The sequence below is a fragment of the Ctenopharyngodon idella genome, chromosome 19 (assembly GCF_019924925.1).
Source record: "Ctenopharyngodon idella isolate HZGC_01 chromosome 19, HZGC01, whole genome shotgun sequence".
Taxonomy (NCBI): Eukaryota; Metazoa; Chordata; class Actinopteri; order Cypriniformes; family Xenocyprididae; genus Ctenopharyngodon; species Ctenopharyngodon idella.
The window spans coordinates 28,986,577-29,011,163 of NC_067238.1; the positions used below are offsets into that span (position 1 = coordinate 28,986,577).

Below are 24,587 nucleotides of genomic sequence, written 5' to 3' on the forward strand. Positions count from 1 at the left end.
GTGGAAACATGTGTGCTCGCTACATGCTGCAGAACAAGCTGGACTGTGTTCAAAACCTCCTGCTGTACAATAATAGGAAGAGTCATGTATCATCGACTATGCAATTGCCAGAACAAGACTCAGAATAGAGAGACCAGAAAACTTTTCACATATAATTACAGAAGTCAAACAATGCCGTTTTTAGAAGGCGAAAGTGGCTAGAGGGCTCTGAAACACAGAGGCTGAGCTCAAGTATGTTATGGCTGAGACTCGAACCCTCCTCTTGATGGGGAGAGGCTCTCAGACGATGATTCAGCAGGGCCCTGTCGCCATGGTGACTCACCCTCTCGGCTCAGACAGGTCAGCCAGCTGGAACAGGATGTCCACTTCCATAGGGGTCACCTGGCCAAACCTTTGGGCAGCAATGATGAACTCCTCTGAGGAACAGAGAAAGAGAGTGATTTTATTTTTGTATGATTTGTATGAATTAAATATTAGCAATAAAGTCTGTTTCACAAAGTTCCAAAAAGTACACTACCGTTCAAAAGTTTGGGGTCGGTAAGATTTTTTAAATGTTTTTGAAATAAGGCTGCATTTATTTGATCAAAAAAACAGTGAAGACAGTAATATTGTGAAATAGTATTACAATTTAAAATAACTGTTTTATATTTGATTGTTATAAAATAGAATTTAATCAGCAAAACTGGATTTTCAGCATCATTACTCCAGTCTTCAGCGTCACATGATCCTTCAAAAATTATTTTAATATGCTGATTTGATGCTCAAGAAACATTTCTTATTTTTATCGATGTTGAAAACAGTGCGGCTTGATTATTTATTTTTTTGTAAATGATATAATGATTTTTTTCCATGATTCATTAACAGAAAGTTTACCTTGAAATATATATATATATATATATATATATATATATGCAAATGATGCAAAACCTGTTCTCATAACTTTTCTCTGTCGTTTCTGCAATTACTTTTAGCCAAGTGGTAGCAAGGTCATTTTTTGTGGATGTATGAAGTCAGTGGGTGAATTATGTTTGAAAGTGGGCATCGCTATGTCCTACTCAGTCAGAAGGGCAAAGCACTTGAAGTAAACACACTGAAGAGTGCAGGACAGCACGGTCACTTACACCCTATATCAAGCAATAAGTCCCTGCCACCATTGTCAATTAGAACATTACCTTGGAAACTCAGGAGCAAATTTCTCGTTTATAGCTGTTAAAATTATTCTTTCACGTCAAATATTGCCTGTTTGTGTCTTTAATTCAATACAAATTCAAATTGTGCACCATCTCTGTTCGATAAATACAAGCAAAGCAACATAAATAATATGTTAATAATATTTTCAACTAATAGTCCTTAGGTCTACTAAAAGTCCTCAAAATGAATAACATGATTATAAACAGTAAAATTACTTTCTCAAAGTGCCATGTTCCCTTCACTAACGGCCTTGTGCAAGAGCTCTTCACGGAGGGATTCAGCCTATGGATACCATGGCATTCAGTACGTTTCATTAAAATAAAAGCCTTTTGTTCATAGAGTTTTACAAGGTTTAAGCTGTCCAAATATATTTTAGTGTCATTGTACTGATCACTGTTCTATTAATAAACTATTATTTTTACACAAATGACCAAGCCTGGAATCAATCCCACCATGTTTGTTCATCTGGCCTGACTGAGCTTGGTTTCTCACAAGGTTTTATTTATTTTTCACTCCATTTCTGTCACCTGATGGAGTTTGGGTTCCTTGTCACTGTCGCCTTTGGATTGCTTAGTAAGGGACACTTAAAATTCAGCAAAATTATTGACTGCACTGACACTAGAACTGAACATTATTTTCCTGTTTATCACTGTAAAGCTGCTTTGAATTAATCTGTATTGTAAAAAGCGCTATACAAATAAAAGTGACTTGATTTGACTTGACATACACACATCCCTACATGTTTATAATTCATTCAAATATTTAGTAAAACACTGAGACCAGGAATGTATTGGATATCAGTTGGTTGTGCAGGTTAAGTGTAGAGTGGTAATGAGCAGAATGAACACAGGCCGGTTAACAGTGGGATTCCCACTGCACTGGTATAGAGTGACTAGTCTGAAGAAGGCAGCAAGTGTTCTTACACAGAGCCCTATTGAATCAAGACCAGCTCAGCTTACTCCGGCCTTAAACACGCTGTGAAGTGTGAAGAACGCTCCAATCAAAGATCACGCAGGGCATCAGTCTCTTCAGCTCCCTCCAAAAACAAACACAGGCTACCGATAAGTGCGATGAACATGCCGCCGAGAGCATTTGACGTGCCAAAAATCATATTTGATTCAAAAAGTTGGACTTTCAAGCATCAGAGTGGAAAAGTAACTCTGAAATCACGTAGTGGTGATCGTTAGCGATGAAATTCTGCTTTAGAATGGCCAGAAAAGCAGTAAACTGAGCCACATTGAATGTTTTTATACAATTGCAAGCTCTTTTTTATATCTGCGGCCTGTGTGCGGGGTGATGTGTTCCCTATTTTCCCCAGGTGGCAAGCAATAGCTGTTGCAATGACGAAACTATGCTTCACGTACCGCTCAAAACATACGGAACCAATCAGCTGAGGGTCAACAAGAGAAGTAGACATGGAAATTCGCACGCACAGGTCCCAGCGGAGCCCGATGGCGGCCTACAGCCTCTGTGGGAACAGCAGCGGTAAATGTAGCCTCCCCACCCCTGGCCCCGGTCTCCACAGGGCTGATAGCATCGCAGGCTGGGTGTGTGCAGCAAGAGTGTGTGTCCAAGACGCAGAGCTCCATTGCAGCCAGACTATGAGGGCTGTTTCACAGGTCAGCAGTTGGCCAGGGAGACACAGACCAAAGGTTTTTTAAGGTTTTTAGGGCTTTGTTTCAAAAATGCACTCCTTGGTGGGCTACTGACAGGTTTTTGAAGCTATTTATTGTCTTTTAACGAGCTAAAGATGAGTTATTACAACCGTAATGTTACACTTGTAAAATGTAAAATTGTGGTAGCATTTTATTTTACAGTGTCATTGTTACATATGTTACAGGTAGTTACTATAGTAATAACTATAAATAATGAATAATTACATGCAACTAACCTTAAACCAAACCAAACCCTAATCCTAACCCTAAAGTAAGTACATGTAGTTACCTAATATTACTCAGTACTTAAATGTATAATTACAGTGTAACAAAGACACCTTAAAATAAAGTGTAACCAAAATTGTTAATAAATAAATTTAAAAAACTGAGCAACAGCAAACTATATATATTATAAATGAGTATTTATTCATAAACAATTTATATAACAATTTATATAAGTACATATATATTTTTAAAAACTACATATATATTTCACAACAACATATATAAGAAACAGGTAAAACTGTAAACAAAAAATAAATATATATATATATATATACATACATACATAATATATATATATATATATATATATAGATAGATAGATATATATATATAGATATATAAAATTAACACTTAATTTCAACATTTATTTTCCTTTTTCAGTCCTATGCAAAGCATGCTGGGAACTAGAAATCCATTGCCTAATTTCCGTAGTTATCAAGACAATTTCATTACTACAACCTTTAAAAAAAAAGAAAAAAAAAAAAGCCAATTAACACAGAAATTTGAGATTAAATTAGTCGATATTAAGTTGATGTAATGATCAACATTATTATGTCAACAGAACTCTACAAAATAATGTTTAATAATGTTTTAATTAAAACAGTAAATTAGAATTTTTAAACTTACAACAACTTGAATAAATGCATGGCTGCAACAAGTCCCCTGAATTACATTTTAGAGTCCACATATACATGACAAGTGAACAGGGATATCTCCAGCAATGCATTGTGGGTAACATTGTGTTTTTTGTGGCACATCCACGCTGCGTCCGAAATCGCATACTGTGTAGTACGTACTACATTTGGTTTGAATCTTACTTAATGACCTTTAAAAAAGTGTTCTATGTAGTATGAATGGGTGTAGTGTGAATGAAATTTAGATGTACTAAAATCAGCCATGTTGTCATTGTCATGTGACCTACAGCATCAGTTGCATCATTTCGCCGCCATTCACAAATTCTCTCAGTGTCATTCGAACGCGCACTTCAGAATCACGTCATCTGGGTACTTTTCGTCTACTGTTTAATGAATACTATGAATTCTGACATACTACTCAGCTCATATATAGTTTTTCACATAGTTTACAGAATGGAAGTATGCATATTCGGACAAAGCGCCAGTCAGTCTAATCAGGGGAGGAAGGACAAAGTCAAAACAAAACAGGATATAAAAAAAAATAAAAAAAACACTAACCTTTAGTAACTTCCACATCTCTGCGGCTGCCTGCCAGGGTGGTGTAGATCTTCCTAATGAGCTCCATGTTGTTTAGCAGAGAGTTGAAGCCATTAAAGTAGGAAAAGCTGACCTGATGTGACGTACTGCCACCGGCTGCCTGCGAAATTGGCAGACGCACACACAGACATTTGCACGAAGACATCCTTTTATGAGGGACAGAGGTGATAAATAGCTGAGAATTCTATGGAGTGCCAAACATTAATCAAGCTACAGTGCGGCGACATCTTTAGCACTTCCACCCCACAGAGCGCTAAATAAATACATGTGTTTCACAGAGAGCCACACTGGTAATTTCAGAGGGATTCAAGCTTGAGGGCCATTTTTAATTAAGCTGTTTTATGAGAAGAGGGACATATAAAGTGGAAAACTAACATGAGGTAAATCTTTAAATAGCATCTGACAGAATGCATCGCCTTCGCTACTCTGATGGCAAAAGAAAATGGAGGGAGGAAAAGGAAAACTAGGTAGTGACCAGCTAAAATATTAAGCAGTTATAATATTCAACATTTCTCAAATGTATTTGATGACTGGAAAGAGCTGAAAGAGCGCTTCCATAGTTGTCTTCAGGCCTAAGAGGGTTTGGAAAAGACAAGCGAGAGCAGATTGTCTCTCACTAGATGGCGCTGTGTGCTTTGCAGAAATGGTGGCGTCTACCTGAACCCACAAAAATCAGACCTGCTCTAAAGTTTCCTTAACCAAGATGTCATTTGTAAAACCCCTGCATAAACCTGGCCACAAAAAAGTATAAATCTTTATGTAGATGTGATAAAATGTTTATACCTCCTGTCTTGTTTTGCAAGCCATCTAAATTAGAGGATTGAGTGTATAGACTGGGTCTGACGAGCGTATTGTCTTTAATTTATTTCTAATGGCCTCAAAATTGTGTGTTTACAAACATCTCCCAGAATCCCAAGGTTTATGAGGCACAAACCGTGGAGAAAATGACAGACTCCACGGAGTGTGTATAAAACAGACTGCTCACACACACACACACACACACACACACACACACACACACACACACACACACACCTTACAAACAAATATCTCCCGGTGGTTTATGTGAGGAAAAAAGTCTATCCCAAAACTATCATGCAGTACAACCACTGGCTGGAAAGGCTAAAATATAATGAAAAAATAAACTCACTGCAACTAAGCATTCCTCCACAAATGGTGTAAGCATGTGGGGTCTGATGGTCACCATGATGTCCCTGAAGTCCAGAGCCGTGACGGTGCCTGTCCTGGCCTTGTCTCTCTGCGCAAAAGCCTGTCTGGCATGTTCAAGCTGCATCTCCTGCAACACAGTGAATGTCAATCTGTATCATGCTGGTAGTTTACAGAATGATGAATTGGAGCGATTTGTACGGGAAAAAAAACAAACAGATATAGATATATTACATGCATGTGATTTTATAACATAAACTAAATGAGATGTATGCTGTACAACTGGCATTTTGTTCTGTAAAAATGCAAATGTAAATAATGTAAATAAAGGTAAAATCGCCTCCAGATATTAATATATATAAGTTAATAAATATAGGCTAAAGATTAAATGAACCCTATGCGTTGATCTGAGTCAAAATGCATCTAATGTTTAGTCTAAATATAATATAGATAAACAAGTATTAATTATAATATTATTTTTAAAATCATAAATTCTAAATAAATAATAAATAAATTATATAAATTTTATTTACAATATTATTTTTTAAAAATTGAACTTTTTAGGATCAACAAATTATTTACAAAAAATATATATTTATAATATAATTTTAATATATATATATATATATATATATATATATATACACACACACACACACAATTTATTTATGTATATATACAAATTAATCAAATTATTTACAAAAATATATATATTTGTAATATTATTTAATTATATATTTATAATATAATTTTAAAAATATATATGTATACACACAAAACTGATACTGTTGTGTGTGTATATATATATATATATATATATATATATATATATATATAATTTATTATTGTTATTATTATTTAAAAAATGAAGTAAAATATACATAAATAAAAAACAGTATCAGTTTTTTGTTCATGATATTTCCACATGTTCATTTTATGCATTTGTTTATTTTAAACTAATTTATTTTGCTTTGAGACTGATAGAAAGACACTTGGAGAGGAAACTCTCATTTTGTCGATTGTGCAACTCATCTGGAATGGTTGCAGTATCACGTCAAGAGACGAGAATGACTTTCTTACACATCTCAGGCTTTTAAAGAGACTTGTTTTTCTCTCTCCGCATAAATGAGCTGCTGGTGCAAAATACTGGAAATATAGGTCTGCTGCGAATGTGGACGTGTCTTCGTATAGAAGAAACGCCTGCGCAAAAAACACTATTAGAGAAAATGTCAAAGCTTTGAATGTCAGACTCCATGCTAACCTATTTCTGATATTATAGAAATGTCACTGACTGTCCTCATAAAAATACAGCAATAAAACAGTTACAGATTGCTACTGGTAATTTCTCTATTATTAACCTATTTTTCACATCAATTTACTTATTTGAATATTTGCAAATCAGATGCTGGAAAAACAAAGATGATTTATTTAGACAAAATATGTCTTTTGCATGCTCCTGTGCCTTTCACAAACACACAAACAATGTTTTAAACAAGGAGGAAATGCCAGTAGCACTGTAAATAAAACAAGAGCAGAGGTAGAGGTAAATAATATCTGGCTGCAGATTTTTCCTGTCTTGCATTGTGCTGCTCTAGCCACAAGCATGTGGAATTGCATAATAATTGTGGCTCTGAACCTTACAGTTTACAGTTAGTCTCCTAAAACCTTAAATTACTGCAACTGTGAGTGTTTCAAAAGCATGGTTTTTATTTACGGAGGAGAAGAACAGAACCTCCGAAAGCCAATATTCAAACCACCATGGCATTTATTGTGCCTTTAATTGTCTTTGGATTCAAATAAAAACATTTGATGAGCCACCTCTGTTTGGGTCAATTATTTCAATTCGAGCGCTGGCATTAAAACCGCATTTAAACAGTGAAAAATATCTGAGAAGTCTTAAAGATCTCATCATTGATGTTCAGGTTAAAGAAATTGCAAGATGTTGGACCTTTGGCTAAGACAGTAATACCACTTCTGACAGAAGAGCCAGATTTCCGACATGTCGTATTTGTAGGTGGTCATAGTGTTGGAAAGCATCCATTCATAAAGGAAAGGAAAATAATTTCGAGAATTTGTGGGTTTCATTGAGACTAAATTTTTCTCATCTGTGAAGCTGCTGGTTCATTTTTACAGTGCTGCATGATACTGTATCAATTCTGTAGTGGATAATATCTAACACCGGATTTTAAAATCACTCCAAATGACCATAAAAAAGTTGCAGATTCAAAGAAAATGAAATAAATGAAACAGGAAATGTGTTTTTTCATCGTTTTCAAGTTCCAAAAACAAAATTAATCCCGTCTTGGCCACAAACACAATATCGGCGTGTTTCTCGTAGTTTCCCAAAAACCCATCTGGTCCAAGTTAAGTTTAATATAAAAAGCTCATTCAGATATATAGCGAGCGTAGATGCAAACTTGGCACAGCCGACCCCTCACACCCCCTCTGCCCACTCTCAGGTCTAGACGTTATATTGGAAAATGTCTTGCACACCACAAATACAAAAGGAATACTGCTATTCTTCTTGTAGGAGAAAAACTTTACCTGGTTTAGACTGCACTGAGGTTACGTCACCTAATGAGAAACAAATGCTGGCGTAGGAATATAACTCCAGTGTTTCATTAATGACTAACTAGGTCAATATGCCTCGTTGTGCTGCTGGAAAGCGTGCCCAGAACTGTGTGTCAATCTAGGCGAGACCAGGCACAATATACACCAAACAAGACATTACATCGATCTCAGCTCTGCAGCAGGGAAGGAAAGTATGTGATGGGGATAGTATGAAAGTGAACGTGTTTGGGTGTATGTGGGGGGAAAGGTGGGCAGAAGAGAGAGAAATTAGACAGCAGTCATACCCACCAGCAGAAACTGAGTGAACTCCCCGTAGTTAAGGTGTTTCTTCCTCTCGGCGCCAAAGTGAAGCTGAACAAATTCTGAGTTCCAGTTAAAGGGGATGTGCTGGTGAATAGTGGTCTGACCGAAAACTTGTTTCACATCCTCTGAAATCAGAGATAAGCCTGGTGTCAGAAATGTCATTGTTGAGGATTGAGTTACAGAGCTGCATTATTTGATTTAGCACAGCTTATTTAAAAACACAAGGCATTAAATTGTTTTGTTTTTTTTCCATGTAAACATGGAAATACACAAAGTTAAAGCATTTTGAAAAAATAAAAATGAACATTATGTAATGTATAATATAATATAAAAAGTTATTGCACTATTTGTTGTAAAAAGTACATTTACAACATTGAACATGACTTTTTTACAGAAAGTCAGATGTTCTTGCTCTTTGGATCGTCTTAAATCTGGTTGTGGCGTACATTACATCAAAAATACTAAGAAAAATACAAAAACGTTGTGATATTCATGTTAATTTTTCAATTCAACTGTTTACTCATGCTGATGATATAATTAGGAATGAATGTCAAATTGATGTCAAAACAATTAATCGCAATTAATCGCAACTAATATGAAGATGGTAAATACATAATGTGTTTGTGTGTGTATATATACAGTATATATAAAATATACACTTACACACACACATATATAAACATTTATGTTAGATGCGATTAATCGCGATTCATCGATTTGACAGTACTAGTAATGAAACACTGGCTGGTTATGTACTTGCTCAAAAATTGAGTTTGGATAAATTTTAACCAAAAAAAGTTACAGACTGCAGCTTTAAAAATATGATCCTCAGGTTGTTAGAAAAATACTAAGACATTGTGATATTCATGTTGATTTTTCAATTCAACTGTTCACTCATGAAAGAGCTGTCAAATCGATTAATCGCAATTAATCGCATCTAATATAAAATTTGTAAATACATAATGTGTGTGTGTGTGTGTGTGTGTATACAGTATATATAAAATATACACTCACACATACACACAAACATAAACATTTATGTTAGATGCGATTAATCGATTTGACAGCACTAGCAATGAAACACTGGCTGGTTATGTACTTGCTCAAAAATTGATTGTGGATAATTATTAACCAAAAAAGTTACGGACTGCAGCATTAAAAAAAATGATCCTCAGGTTGTAAGGTTGTAAAATACTAAGACATTGTGATAATCATGTTGATTTTTCAATTCAACTGTTCACTCATGCTGATGATATAATTAGTAATGAATAGTGCTGTTAAATCGATTAATCACAATTAATCGCATATAATATAAAATTTGTAAATATATGTGTGTGTGTGTGTGTGTGTGTATATATATATATATATATATATATATATATATATATAAATAAAATATACACAGACATTATATATTACATATATATATATATATATATATATAAACACATGTTAGATTAATTTGTGATTAGGTTAATTAGTGATTTGACAGCACTAGTAATGAAACATTTTTATTAAATTACAAAAAAAAATGCTAAACAGAAGTGGCAAAATACATCTTTGCATTGAAGAACATGACAATAAAAGCAAAGAAAAATGGGGTTGAACATTTTGCTGAGAAGCATTCCTCATGGAGTGCAACAACTCCAACAGGTTTTTCCCATTTATGGCAAATTATATACAGTCGTTTAGCAGATGCTTTTTATACTATTACAACAGAGTTCCACTGTGGAGCTACTCCAGGCCTTTATTTTATCAGTGTTTATGAACCTGTCAACACTTCTCAGTCCTTCTTTCATTATATCGCTTTGGAGTTGCATGGCAGCCGGCAAGTTTACTACCTCTAATTCACCTAATTGAAGCTGAAGGGGGGGAGAAAATGAAAAAAAAAAAATGCTAGTCATTCATTAATTAAAACCTAAAATTTCCAAACCCTTAAAAAAATAGCCCTTCATAATATGACTTGCAATGACAGGGTTTATTAAATGGTGAAAAAAAGACTGTTTAATGTAACAGCAAGAGACCTTTAATGCTTTTAATGACATTAAGAGGGTTATAAACGGGAGTCTCCTGTTCACTTTAACACAGAGCGGCATTTCATTTTCCTACCCTCTGTAGTGCATCACAATAAAGTGATTTTGACATGACCATAATCTTAGTCAGAAGTTATTTGCTATTTATGTTGAGGTGACTGCAGCAGTTGAAAAACAGGTGTATGAGACAAATACTGCCTATGCATTCTCATTACAGCTCAACCCAGACATACTCCTGATGACATGAGCAACAAGAAACCTTTGAACAGCACTGAAACATTACATCTAAATAACCGAGTCATATGAATATGAAATAAGCATATGTGCATGCATTATCTGATCTTATTCCCTATTGATTAAAACAGGTTGATGAAAGTCTCTTTCTTTTCGCCTAGGCACTTTGGGTAGTGCATTTGAAATGAGCTGATCTGACAGGTCTCGCCTACAAAAGGCAAATTAGACTATTTAAGTCAATTAGGGAAATTTAACGCATGAGACACACACATGCATTCTTCTTGTGCCAAGTTCATTTGCAACATGAACGTAGCTGCAAATGCAACATTTCATACTATTGGTGTATTAAAACCCTTTGTTCTTAGTCTTGTCTGGAATCAAATAGCCGCAATGAACGTACAGCGGAAGATTATACTGATGTCTGTTTGAAATCGATCTGCATTTTAAAGATCTCTGACAGTGGCTGAATGAACCTGATTAAGAGTTTTACCTTTACTGATCCTGTAGTACTTCGCTAAGTGACAGGAATCTGTCTGTCTAAGCAAATATTCATATTAGACTACTTAACATTAGCCCTTTGTTTTGAGGCCAGTGACTGAACATAAGGTGCTTTGGAGTTATACTCGATAACCTAATTGATTTAGGCATTCAGCTGATACAATTAGCAATTAGGCCAAAACACGGAAATGCATGGGATGGAAATTCAAATGAATTGAAACAACAATGAAACAACAATCTTAAACTAAAAAAAATACTAAAAACACCAGTACACACTTTTTATCATTTAAACGAAACAAAACCTCAAAAACAGAACAAAACCTCAAAAACAGAACAAAACAAAACCTCAAAAAAGCATAAAACAAAACAAAACCATACAAAACAAAAAACAAAACAAAATGGGTGTTCTTACTTCTTACAGAAAATGAAGTGCCTAAAACCTTAAACTAAAAAAATACTAAAAACACCAGAACAACACCGAAACGAAACAAAACGAAATGAAAAAACAAAACAAAAAACAGAACAAAAAACAAAAAAAAAAAACACAACACAAAACAAAAAACAGACCATAAAAAAAAACAAAAAAAAACCCCAAAACAAAACGGGTGTTTTCATAAAATCCGATGGCTCAGTGAGGCCTGCATTGCCAGCAAGACAATTAACACTTTCAATGCCCAGAAATCTACTAAAGACATGTTTAAAACAGCTCATGTGACTACAGTGGTTCAACCTTAATGCTATGAAGTGACGAGAATACTTTTTGTGCACCAAAAAAACAAAATAACGACTTTATTCAACAATATCTAGTGATGGGCGATTTCAAAACACTGCTTCATGAAGCTTCGAAGCTTTACGAATCTTTTGTTTCGAATCAGTGGTTCAGAGCTTGTATCAAACTGCCAAAGTCACGCCCCCCAGTGGTGAACCATTGAAATTTCAAAACATTTATGACATAACAAAGCCTTGTTTACTGAAATCACGTGACTTTGGCAGTTTGATACACGCTCCGAACCACTGATTCGAAAGCTTCATGAAGCAGTGTTTTGAAATCGCCCATCACCAGATATTGTTGAATAAAGTCATTATTTTGTTTTTTGGTGCACAAAAAGTATTCTCATCACTTCATAACATTAAGGCTGAACCACTGTAGTCACATGACCTGTTTTAAATACGTCTTTAGTAGCTTTCTGGGCACTGAAAGTGTTAATTGTCTTGCTGGCAATGCAGGCCTCACTGAGCCATCGGGTTTCATCAAAAATATCTTAATTTGTGTTCTGAAGATGAACGAAGGTCTTACGGGTGTGGAACGACATGAGGGTGAGTAATTAATGACAGAATTTTCATTTTTGGGTGAACTAACCCTTTAAACTAAAAAAAAATATACTAAAATATCACACACTTTTTATCATTTAAATGTGTGAAACAAAACAAAATGGGTGTTCTTGCAGAAAATGAAGTTCCTAAAACCTTAAAGTAAAAAATACTAAAAAAAAAAAAAAACAGTACACACTTTTTATCATTTATATGTGCAAAACAAAACAAAACAAAACAAATAACAAAACAGGTGTTTTTAAAGAAAGTGAAGTGTCTAAAAACTTTTAAACATGGTAAATTCACTGTAACAAGGCCTTTGAATGCCTTAATAGAAGACATCAATGTTCAAAAACATTTATATTTACTATTAATAATTAATAGATCAATTAAAGCAGCTTTTTTGCTAAGTAATATAATTAATTCTCGTAACTGTAGGCTGTTTGACGTTGCCAAGCAACACAGCAACTAGGTCCATTTACACAGAATGTGCACGGACACAGGTGAACTTTTATCAACATTCAAACACAGGTCATCCAATCAGAATTTCGAGCCTGAACTGTTTTATAAAGAGCATTGTACACTTACCAAAAGTGACAGTGCCATTTCCAGTTTTGTCGAAGAGCTGGAAGGCGACCATGAAGAGAGCATCCGGAGCACACAGCACCGACTCAAAAGCCAGAAACTCCTGGAAGGAGATCAACCTGATGGAGACAAACAGACTTACAGCGTACATATTGTGGACACTTCACTCCACCAGCCTGGCATTACGTTATTGAATGATGAGAGGGTATCACTCGCTGATTACTGCTTCTCGTCGCCAAACAAAAAAAGGTAGCACATATTTTCATTGTGAACACTTGACACTTGAGTGATTTGTTCAACTGTAATTATCAGCCTAAAATTATGATGTACAAAACATCTAAACACACAGTCCAGCTTCAATTCTAGGCCCAGAGATTAAGTGAATGACAAAACAATTTGACATAACAGGCTATTCAATGATCCCAATCTTGATTGAAGTGCTTCCAATTTGACTGTCAAATGTCATTACCTTACTGAAAATGGGACCAGTTCATATAAGACCCCCAGGATGGTTGGGAACTCAGTAAATAATGTGATTACTAGAGAATCAACCAACAAGTCAAGCAGCAGTACAGTAAGGAAATGATCTTGAACTACTGGTATACACAAACACTACCAGTCAAAAGGAGACACAATGTTTGTCATGGTGTTTTGATGTACAGGCTTATACTTAAAATGTTTGAAATAAATTCATATATAAATATATTAACTAAAATAGTTATAGTTAAAATATTATTAACAATAAAATATTTGTTTTGATATATTTATAAAATAACTGTAAATGTACATATTGTATAATTGTAAACATAAATGTAAAGCAATTTCTTATTAAAGCTACTGAAGTTATTCAGTGAAGAGTAGTAAGTGATTTTCTCTTGTCTTTTGTTGTTTGATCAACATTAATGACAAGCGGCAGAAGGTTTATTTGGCTGCTGTCACTTTAAGATCTCATGCACGGATCTAATATACAAACACGCATCCGGTTTTCTCCCAACTGTTTACGTTCACTTAAGACATAATCAACTGTGTTTATGTTAACCTTGTGCGTATTTTGACAGTTTAATCAATATGAGATGCGAAAGATATAGTTCAGTACGCACACGCTGTTTGACAGGCTTTTAATGTGTGTATGCGCTCAGAAAAGGCAAGCGCTTGTCAGAACAGCGTGCAAATAAAATATTTAACCAGCAAGGATAAAACGCATGCAAATAATAAACTTCCGTGATTGTGAATAACTGCAATGTCATGTCAGTGTAACTCTACCTATATGCGTTAACTGTGATATGAATGCACGTCGCGTTATACAGTATGTTGGGATGGAGGCGCTAGAACTGCAACTGATAGAATGCATTGTAGCAAGATACTACGATATTTCTTAAAAAGCAGATCGTAGAGACATTTTCATCATCCACGATCCAAAATCATATTGCACACCCCTATTTGCTATCATTTTAAAAAGTGCCAAATGATTAGGTGTGCTCAAACTTTTGACTGCCAGTGCACATTTAGAGTAAAAGACAGGAAGCATTCATATATTTGGCACGATTTTAAGCTTATTTTATTAGTTCCTATATGTGTGATCACTTTACAGTAAGGGTAAATGGGTGCTATTGTTCAACAAATAATCAAGTAAACCAGCAGAAAGATTAAAAAATCGATATCAATAAAAGGGAACACTAACAGCACTACTTCTGCAAATGACTAAAAGTTTGAATCATAATGGAGAGCATGACATTTGCTGAATATCAGAAAACACATAAACATGCACACAAACGCACACACGCACACATATCTACCTCATCAAATAAGCAATTTCAGCGTTCATAGGAAACCCTGGGGACCATGCAATCTAGTCTTTATTTAAGCGCAGTTCAAAGTTGCCTCAACTCCATTATGAATTTCACAAATGGATACAGCAATTACTCGAGGTCACTGCTAACGAGCAGTCCCAATGCATGCATCTCTAATTTATTTCAATTTCCAGGGAGCAATGATTACATTTTCGTGGCCACTCTAATTAATTTTGTTACTGATGAAATTCAAAGGAACTGAGAATTTGTGCGCTTCCAGCATGCCAAATCAGTCACATTGTGGAGTCAAGAGTAATTGTTTTATTAACTAAGCTGACAGTAGGAGAACAGGAGCCTGCTGTTTCAGAGTGGGTGGAGAGCTACAAAGGCGATCCGCTGGGCCCAGGCGTTGATGATTAAAAACAAAAAGCAAGGAGAAATGATACAGATGCTGATACAAAAAGAAAAGTGTAACTAAACTTAGTGAGTGATTATGCTCCTTTCACGTGCTATCAGAGTTTCCTAGTTAAAAATTGGACATGAACGCCCTCTCAAGTTGTATTTGCTACTGGGAAGCTCTGGAATAATGCTGCCTTCACGTGCTATCAGAAATTTCCTACTTCCCGCTTCTGAAGTCGTAATTAAGAGCTCATCGCATTCAAGTGCTTTGTTGTCGGAAAGAACAGGAATCATGGAGGACACCAGGTTTATTTTTGGCTATTTATTAGGAAAATCGTATTAAAGCCAAAATTATATTTAGAGTCCCATTCATTGACAACCATATAAACATTCACAGCACTATCTATCTAGTCAGCTTGCTGACAATTCTGGAATTTCAATTCAATTCACATTTATTTGTATAGTGCTTTTCACAATACATATCGTTTCAAAGCAGCTTTACAGAAAATGCATGTCAACATTACAATTTAGAGTAATCTGTTATCAGAGGTGACCAAATTATGTAATCAGAAATGTACATATACAAATCATGAAGTTATCTAACAATGTATTAATTTAAGCAATGTAGTAATTTAAGGCAGAAACAATGAGCTCGTTGAAGTAATGAATACATGTTAACAATCTGTCAACTTTTATAATTTAGAGATTTTATTTGGTCGTGATATATAACTGAGTATCATTGGCATAGCAGTGGACACAAATTCCATGTTTTCTTACAGTTTTCTTACCAAGTGGCAGCTTATATATTGAAAATAGCAGAGGGCCTAACACAGATCCTTGAGGCACTCCATAATTTACTGACGGTTTTTCCCCGTTTAAATAGACAAAATGGTAATGGTCTGATAGGTACGATCTAAACCACCTTAATGCCTGTCCCTGAATACCAGTGTAATTTTGTAGTCGGTCTAAGAGTATTTTATGATCTATAGTGTCGAACGCATACAACTTGAGAGTGCGTTCATGTCCAATTTTTAACTAGGAAACTCTGATAATTCCGATACCATGTGAAGGCAACATAATCACTCGCTGAGTTTCGGTACACTTTCCGGTACACACAGTATTAAAACGCATCTCCAACACTGGAAACCATTGGAAGGCAAGGAGGGACTTCTAATCACCAGATGGTATCACTTTCATTTCAGATCAGCTTGATGGTCACTGTAATTGATTTTGGAGTGTATCTGCATTAAATACCCTCCAATCAACATACACAAAAATGAGTTGTGCATGTAGTTTCCCAAGCGCCATGCCAGACGTGAGGCTTATGATGGTTGATTAGCAGTTCCTTGACTACTAGAGAACAATTATGCTGGTACACAAACAAACTAAGATGCCGTAGCCATGTAAAACAAACTAAACCAAAGCTCAAATAATAAGCCCAATGAAGAACATTTTCCAACCATCAACTAAAATGGAACAGAACCAGAAGTGTAACATGGGGAATGCAAAATGTTTTATGTTTCTCAAATATGACACTGAAACGATTTAATAATATGGACAATTCATGTGGAACTTTGTTTTTCTAAACACAAAAAAAAAACCTGGAAAATGTTAAATGTGCTACAATTTAAAAGTCTGGGGTCAGTAAAAAAAAGTTTTTTTAAAGAAATTAATACTTTTATTTACCAACTCAGAAGGATCATGTGACACTGAAGACTTTAATAACGGCTGCTGAAAATTCAGCTTTGCGTCACAAAAATAAATTACATTTTAAAATATATTAATATAAAAAAAGTTATTTTAAATTGTAATAATACTTCACAATATTGCTGTTTTTACTGTATTTTTGTGCAGTCTTAGTGAGCATAAAAGACATCAAAACCATTAAAAAATCTTACAGACCCCAAACTTTTGAACAGTGTAATATGGAACATTTATGAATTCTTGATCTTATGTTACAATCACCAAAACTCAGAAGAGGAACACTGTAGAAATCAATAAATGTGTTGATATTTTCATAAAACAAAATACTATTATGCTGCTATTAATTTTCAATGTGTTACGCTAATCAAAACAGGAATACGTTTGTACAAAGCATATCTCCCAGCGGGTGCCACGCACCTTTAAATTGTGTTGTTTCTAAAACCGAAAGGTGCTGGTAAACACTGTCCTTAGCAGAAACACTATTTACAGACTTATTATTTCAGTGGTTTAGCGTTGTAGCTTTTATCCGTGACAGGTGAAGAGAGAGCACCTTCAATAAGCTCTGGCCCTGTCATTGTCACTGACAAGCGTAGATGCGGAGGGACGCGGGCTGGTTTAGCTTTCCCTGAGTGCATACCTCAGACCAGCCTGAAACCACATGGGCACGGACTGCCATTTTCTCAGCATGCGCTCTTTACAAAGTTTTAACCCCCAAGAGGCTACAGAGTTTCACACTTGAGGAGTTTTTCCATCAAAAATGGAGAGGGGAGAAAAGATAGAGGCAGAAAAGGAGAGAATGTCTGGCAGATCTTTGAATCAGCAGGGAAGTCTACATGTGTTGAATGACTGATTCAGAACCGTTGGCAGGATGCCGCGGTTGAATAAAAGAGAAGTGATTCGGTGCCTGATGGATGTCACCATATCACTTGATTTATTCCAGCTCAGGAGGAGGTAGAAAATGCATCATGCTGTTTGTATCCATCTCATGAAACAGAGATAACCTGTGAATCATCTCAATCAGATGAAAACCTACCTCGGTTGTAAAACACTTCGTGTTCAGCAAAAACATCGGCACCCACACAAACAGAGCTTTTTGCTCTTGAAGCTTGATGGTTTCGAATACATTTCAATATTATTTAAGCTTCATTTGTACAAAAATATGAACCGATCTTAGTACTTTATGTCATCGAAGGCCTCGAAATGAACGTTTCTTCATTTGCAACATTCCACAATCCTGACGGCATGAAGGTCCTGACCACAGCCACCACTACGACCAAATAATATTACATGCTGAGGCCACTGCAGTACAGAACATATATTGTGGATAAAAATGATGGTGTAACTATATTCTAACCGAACCGAAAAAACACAAACCACAATACTCTCATGGCGTACCAAACACGACCCGCCCCCTGCTGCCCCGACCAGCCCTGGCCCATTGGATCTACGCGATGAATACAGCATTCTAGCATAACCACTAATAATCGCAATAAGCTCCGCGTTTTGTTAGTTTCAATATGAAACAAAGTGTCATCTTTCAAATTCTGTCCATTTTATCAAGAAATTCAAACAACAAATGCCGTTTTGACGCTCTTTAATGTGGCGTGACAGATCACTGTACAGGCGCCTCAGTTCAGGCGGCAGCGTGAAAGCGAGTGAACGCGATCATCTCTTCTTCATCTGATCTAAATATAACAGAATATACATGAACGAACATCTGAAGGTATGTTGAAAGATACAGTACAACTTACTGAAACGTATCATATCTCGTGGAATCGCTCAATCAGTGTTTCAACGGCGGAAAGACGTCAATAAACAGCTTGTAAACACTATGTCATATGGCATAGTGGCTACTATGGCATTTACCTCAGGCAAGTCCACAGCTTGTTAGTTCGTCAGAGAAATGAACTCTTTCACTAAATATATGCACTATATTAGCCTATATATTTATTATATTTTACTTTAGTTGCTAGTGATGTCTTGATTATTTAATGTAGGTTTAAATAAATCTGTCATGAAAATGACAGCCACTGTGTAAATGATTATATTTCAACAACGAATTGGGGTAAAAACATAATTTTATAATTAGATCGAAGTTAATGCAAAAACTGCCTCATGTGTTGATTATTATATCTAAAAATAAACAGCAACAGAATTTAGGCTAATAGTTTGGGCTCTGAACCTTTAATATTATAGTAATGTTCAAGTAAGGGCTCCCTATATAGTTTACTGCATTAGCAGAGGTAATTTTTTATGCTTAAGAAACTTTTAATTATAATTGAATTTATTTAAAGACAGAGACACAATTTGTTCAGTAAACTATTGTTTAATATTTTAAAAAAAAAGCAATTTTGTTTAGATTTCTCCCGCTGCTGCTGTACCAAACTGAACCGTGACTTCAAAACCGTACATACCAAACTGTCAGTTTTGTGTACCATTACACTCCTAATAAAAATACTGGCAATCTGATTTACATAAAATATGTAATTGATGCATTTTATACAATAAACCAGCAAACTCAGAGCAGTCATTGAAATAGTCACTTAATACAGCGCCTTGTACAATGTAGTATTCCATGAAGTATGGCCAATCACATCTCAATTAAAATCACGTCGCATAGATCAAAATGGTAATCATAAATATGTAACATTACAAACCCAAGACAGAATAATCAAAGAAAAATGATCTTCACAGTTAAAGACAACATGAACAAAAACAACAATTTTACAATCATCCAGAAGGTACTTTCTACTCTTAAAACCAGATATAAGAAGGCAAGAAAAAGGCTGTTTATTGAAAGGAATTTTAATTAAGCATGTGTCAGTGTTTTAATCATTTGCTGTTAGATTCATTTACGGTTTTGAATACGTTTCAATATTATAACAAGCTTCATTTGTACAAAAAAAAATTGAATTGCTGTTGGAACTTTATATCATCGCAATTCAGAGACGAAGGCCTCAAAATGAACGTTTCTTCATTTGTAACATTCCACAATCCTGACGGCATGAAGGTCCTGACCACAGCCGCCACTACAACCAAACCTCAGAAATCCATATATATCCAGATCTTTATTTAACTAGCTCAGTAACCTAAATGCATTGTGTGAATAACATTAAAAAAAAATCCAAAAGATAAACCGAAAAGCACAACGCTTAAATTTCCATAATCTTGATTAAATCAAACAATCCCCCTCTATTTTTTTACTCAAAGCCCTGCAAATAAATAAAAAATCATGTTCTGAAAGAGAGCTCAAGCCATGATTCCCTAATAGTTATCCGTTAATAGCTGAGATGCAGCAATTTATCCATCCTCAAAGTCGCACAAAGCACGAGAGCTGAATGGCACAGGCAATTACAGTGCGTGTGTACCTCTCCCGGTCTATGGCAGCCCTAATAATGTGTGCCGCATGACCACATGCATGCGGCCCGGCTGGTTGCCATGGTAACGCACAATCTTTTTGGACTTACGCTTGCGTATCATTGGCCATCATTATGTATCATTAAAAGCATACATATTAATGCAAAAAGGGGTTGAGCCGTGCTGCCTGAATGGAGCAGCACCTGAACAAAGTGTGGCGTGTTAAGATGTCTGACCCTTCATCCTAATGCAGGATTAAAAGCTGAAGATACCACCGCATAATCCACATCCATTTCACAGCAAACGCTTTGTTTATGAATCAAATGAACTATAAACTGTAATTTACACATGTTGTGAATTATTAATGAAAAACAAATTCACGCTGTGTGTTAAAAACGAAGAACCAACAGTATTATTTAGGGGGCATTTTTGTTTGGTGTTTGGTAGCACAGTTTGATTTGTTTTCAAACTAAAACCTGCTAAAGGTTCAAGTACAGCACAAACTTTTAACAGCAGCAATAGAAATAAATACTAACCCATCTTTGGTCTGGTCCAGAACACCAGCCAGTAGAACGGTGCCCTCCTTGGACAGCCTTATATCTGTTTGTGCATGGAGGAACTTGGACACAAAGTCCTCTGGGGACATGTGGCGCTCTCCATTCTTCTCCACACTGGCATACTGTGAAGGGAAAGAAAACTGGGCTAATATTATATATATTATGCTGAGGCCACTGCAGTACAGAATAGATATTGTGGATAAAAATACTCTGTTCACAAAATACCGGCAATCTAATTAACATAAAATATGTAACTGATGCATTTTGTACAGTAAACCAGAAAACTTGTCTATACAATGCATTTTATACAAAAATTTTAAACAATAAGACAGCAAGCAGTCATTGAAATGGTCACTTAATACAGCGCCTTGTACAATGTAGTATTGTATGAAGTCTGGCCAATCACATCTCAATTAAAATCACATATTGCATAGATCAAAATGGTAACCATAAATATTTAGTATTACAAACCCGAGACAGAATAGAAAGAAAAATGATCTTCACAGTTAAAGACAAATTGAACAAAAACAACATCAATTTACAATCATACAGAAGGTAGTTTCTACTGTTTTAAGGTAGGGTAGGCAATATTTTTTTAAAACACTTTTTGTTATACTGGTTGAAACTCTCTTCACATCCTGATGGCAATCAATAATAGAAGTGGTCTAAATATTAAAACATGTACATATATCTTCAGTGGAAGTCTCAGGACCAAAAAATATTCGTCCAATTATTGCATTCGGTCCGACTGCAATGATAGGATGTCCTACCTGCCTGTCAACATATGTATTTCCATACCAGACATCACACCAATGTTGCCAAGTCTACGGTTTTCCCACGGGTTGTTTTTTTACATGTCTGCGGGTTGAAGCGACCCCAAATAACATGATATTTAGCCCCTGGAATGCGAATTTTACTAGGGGAGCCCCGCCAAGAAGCGGATTTTACCCCCTGGAACGCGGTTTTTACCGGGGGAACCCCCTGAAATGCGACTGGGCTAGTTTTGGGCTAGTTTTGAGTAGCAATTGGGTGGGTTTTGTTGTGAAAACCTGGCAACCCTGCATCACTCGTCATCAGCATGTTCCGTAAGGCTATGCAGAGTTGTCAGTCACTGAGCACCACAAAGAGCAGTCGCCTTTTACAGTTTCTCCTGAACCAAAAAAATGAGCTTGTGCTGTGTTCATGCCATGACATAACCGTAATTATGAGTTCTGCCCGGAGCTGTTCACATCCTCAGACTGTAGCAGTCAGGTGGTAGAAGTCCGAGCTCTGTAAGTTGTTTACGTTCATTATTATTGTAATGTTATGTGCTTTGAGACATGAGGTAATTTAAAGTTCTCGCGATACTCTGTTGTGTGCGTTCATGTGTTTTAAAGAGGTGTGGCTTTGGAGACGCTCTGAAGGGAGGGTGGGATCTAATGCTTTCATGCCACTGCTAGCCTCTTTGAAATTGCCTACCCTAACTTTAAACCCAGATATCAGAAGGCAAGAAAAAGGCTGATTATTGAAAGGAATATTAATGAAGCATGTGTTAGTTTTTTTTGATCATTTGCTGTTAAGATTCCTTTAGGATGTTACTTATAATACGTTACTCATGCAAAGTTTTTTCCTGTGCTTTTAAGGAACTCTGCTTTCGTATATTCATGTGAACTTACTATGAGTTCCATACAGTGCTCGGTGCATTTTTAAATTAATCCTCAGGTTTTCTTTCTGTAATGAGAAATTTATTAAATGGTTACATCAGATCTCATTGACACCAGTGCTTAGATGTTGGGCTACGGCTCCTGTCCGTTCATTTCCAGACTCTCAGGGGAGATAAGAGGTGACATACCTTCAAGAAAATGGACTTGAGCTCTGCTGGATCAGCCCTCTTTATCATTACCTGTAGACATGAACACATTGTGAACTACATACAGTACATAATGGATCTACATAATATTATAGGATAATTGTTTTTTATAATGATATGATATTCCACTGGTAATGATGATCATTGGTATCATTATTATTATTAAAAGCATCTTATATCTAAGCAACCCAAGCTCACTTCAGGAATGTTTAGCATCCTATAAACCCCATGACACCCATTCAAACACTCAAGCAGACGCTGGACAGTCTATCTACAGGGGTTTGATACTTCATCAGAGATCCCTGAAGTGCTCTTATGTCTCAATGTCATTGAGAGACGCTGACATTCACCCAGGACATTAGCAGGCTAACTAGCTCTATCACACCGGCTACTGTGTACAGAAGGTTATCAGTTAATCCGCGCTTCTCCAGTGTCTCGCGATGATGTTTTCTGGACATATACGTATGCTTCACGATCAAACACAGCGCTCCCTTCGTCTGCCGAAAGCCAGACTGTTTTTCTGTGCGAGAATAGAGCTTACCTTTGCTGCCATGCTCAGCTAGCGCACAACTAATAGACTTCTCGAGCTTGATGACGTTTCCATGGAGATCACGTGCGGGACGGTAACGGCTGTTGCGCGTGGAGGAAAGCGGATGAAACGCTCACGTTCCTAGGTGAAGTAGATTGTTGTGAATCGTGTCCCTATCAGATATATATTAATATATTGGATAAAAATCGGTTTCACAATTTGTAAGGATATTAATTATGTTAGTTAATCAAATTTTAAATAATTTCACTGCTTTGGAGCAGATATTGACGCCATTTTCTGGGTGATCTACACTAACTTTTCACAGGAATTTTTTAAAACATTCTTGGTGTTTCTTTCTTTTCTCTATCAAAATATTTTTGAAAAAAAACATATTATGTATCACGTGATAGGGTTTTTGTCCTGTGCTGTCAATATCTAGTTAAATCCTGATAGTCTTGTAATATATAGATAATAAATAAAAGTAATTACAAATTTCTTGTAAAATTATTTTAACCTAAACAAAAAGCCATTCATGGCATCATCCTACAGGAATTCATATCATTTTGTTAAGAAGAACCGTCAATGGCTCACTGAGAAATGTCTAATATTAGCTCTTTATTTCCATTATAATTTCAAGTTTTAGTACCTGAGCTTGACCAGAACATATTTCTGAAAGAATATGAAAGCATATTCTTTCTTAAAAAGTTAAAAAAGGTAATGCATAACAGGAATGACCAATGTCGTCTCAGACCCTTTATCTCTATAATAAAACATGATGTGCTCATGATGACGCTGATGAAATGGAAAGAACATAATTGCAGCGATGGAGAATAACTGATGTTTAAAAGAATGATTACATCATGGTGAAATTAAATGTATTAAATATATACACTCTTTTGAGTTTTAATAAGCTATAGTTATGAGTTTAAGTAAAATAATTACATTAAGAGCTGGATGACATGCTGAAAATCTAAAGGACATTAACATTTAAACATAATTTTGCCTTGAAACTCTATCTATCTGCATAAGCTTTTTTATTCAACCATTGACTATTGAAAAAAGAAGAAGTTTATCATTTTCCTTGGTATAAAAATACATTTAAAGGTGGAAAGGGTCTCTGACAGGGGATGGTCTTTAGAAATAAAATGCATTTTGAGCTCAAAATAAGTGTTTTTCTGGTGGCTTCAGGGTTCTTGGAGAACCAGTAGGAACCACAGTATTTTTCACAGCAGGCTTTCTCCGTCACTCAAATGGGCCTCACAGGGGAAATTCTCTTCCCCCAAATATCCATGGCACCTGCTCCATTTTTTTATTCAGAAATATATCTCAAAAGTGGT

The 24,587-nt window shown here is 35.7% G+C and overlaps 1 protein-coding gene across 4 annotated transcripts in view; it reads right to left on the reverse strand.

The window, feature by feature from the left end:
• LOC127501260 (electrogenic aspartate/glutamate antiporter SLC25A13, mitochondrial) overlaps positions 1 to 23,387 on the reverse strand; it is a 53,351-nt gene extending 29,964 nt beyond the window's left edge. For 2 of the 4 annotated variants that reach the window (XM_051873182.1, XM_051873184.1), the window contains exons 1-8: positions 23,263 to 23,387; positions 22,704 to 22,754; positions 20,852 to 20,994; positions 13,069 to 13,184; positions 8,390 to 8,529; positions 5,514 to 5,660; positions 4,325 to 4,463; positions 323 to 416 (exon numbers count right to left, since the gene is read on the reverse strand). In XM_051873182.1, the coding sequence (XP_051729142.1) occupies positions 323 to 416; positions 4,325 to 4,463; positions 5,514 to 5,660; positions 8,390 to 8,529; positions 13,069 to 13,184; positions 20,852 to 20,994; positions 22,704 to 22,754; positions 23,263 to 23,274 (842 nt within the window). In that variant the 5' untranslated portion in view covers positions 23,275 to 23,387. Of the gene's footprint in view, positions 1 to 322; positions 417 to 4,324; positions 4,464 to 5,513; positions 5,661 to 8,389; positions 8,530 to 13,068; positions 13,185 to 20,851; positions 20,995 to 22,527; positions 22,583 to 22,703; positions 22,773 to 23,262 lie in introns of those variants that run through there. The other 2 variants (XM_051873183.1, XM_051873181.1) reach the window with 2 other exon arrangements.
• Positions 23,388 to 24,587: the final 1,200 nt, after the last annotated feature.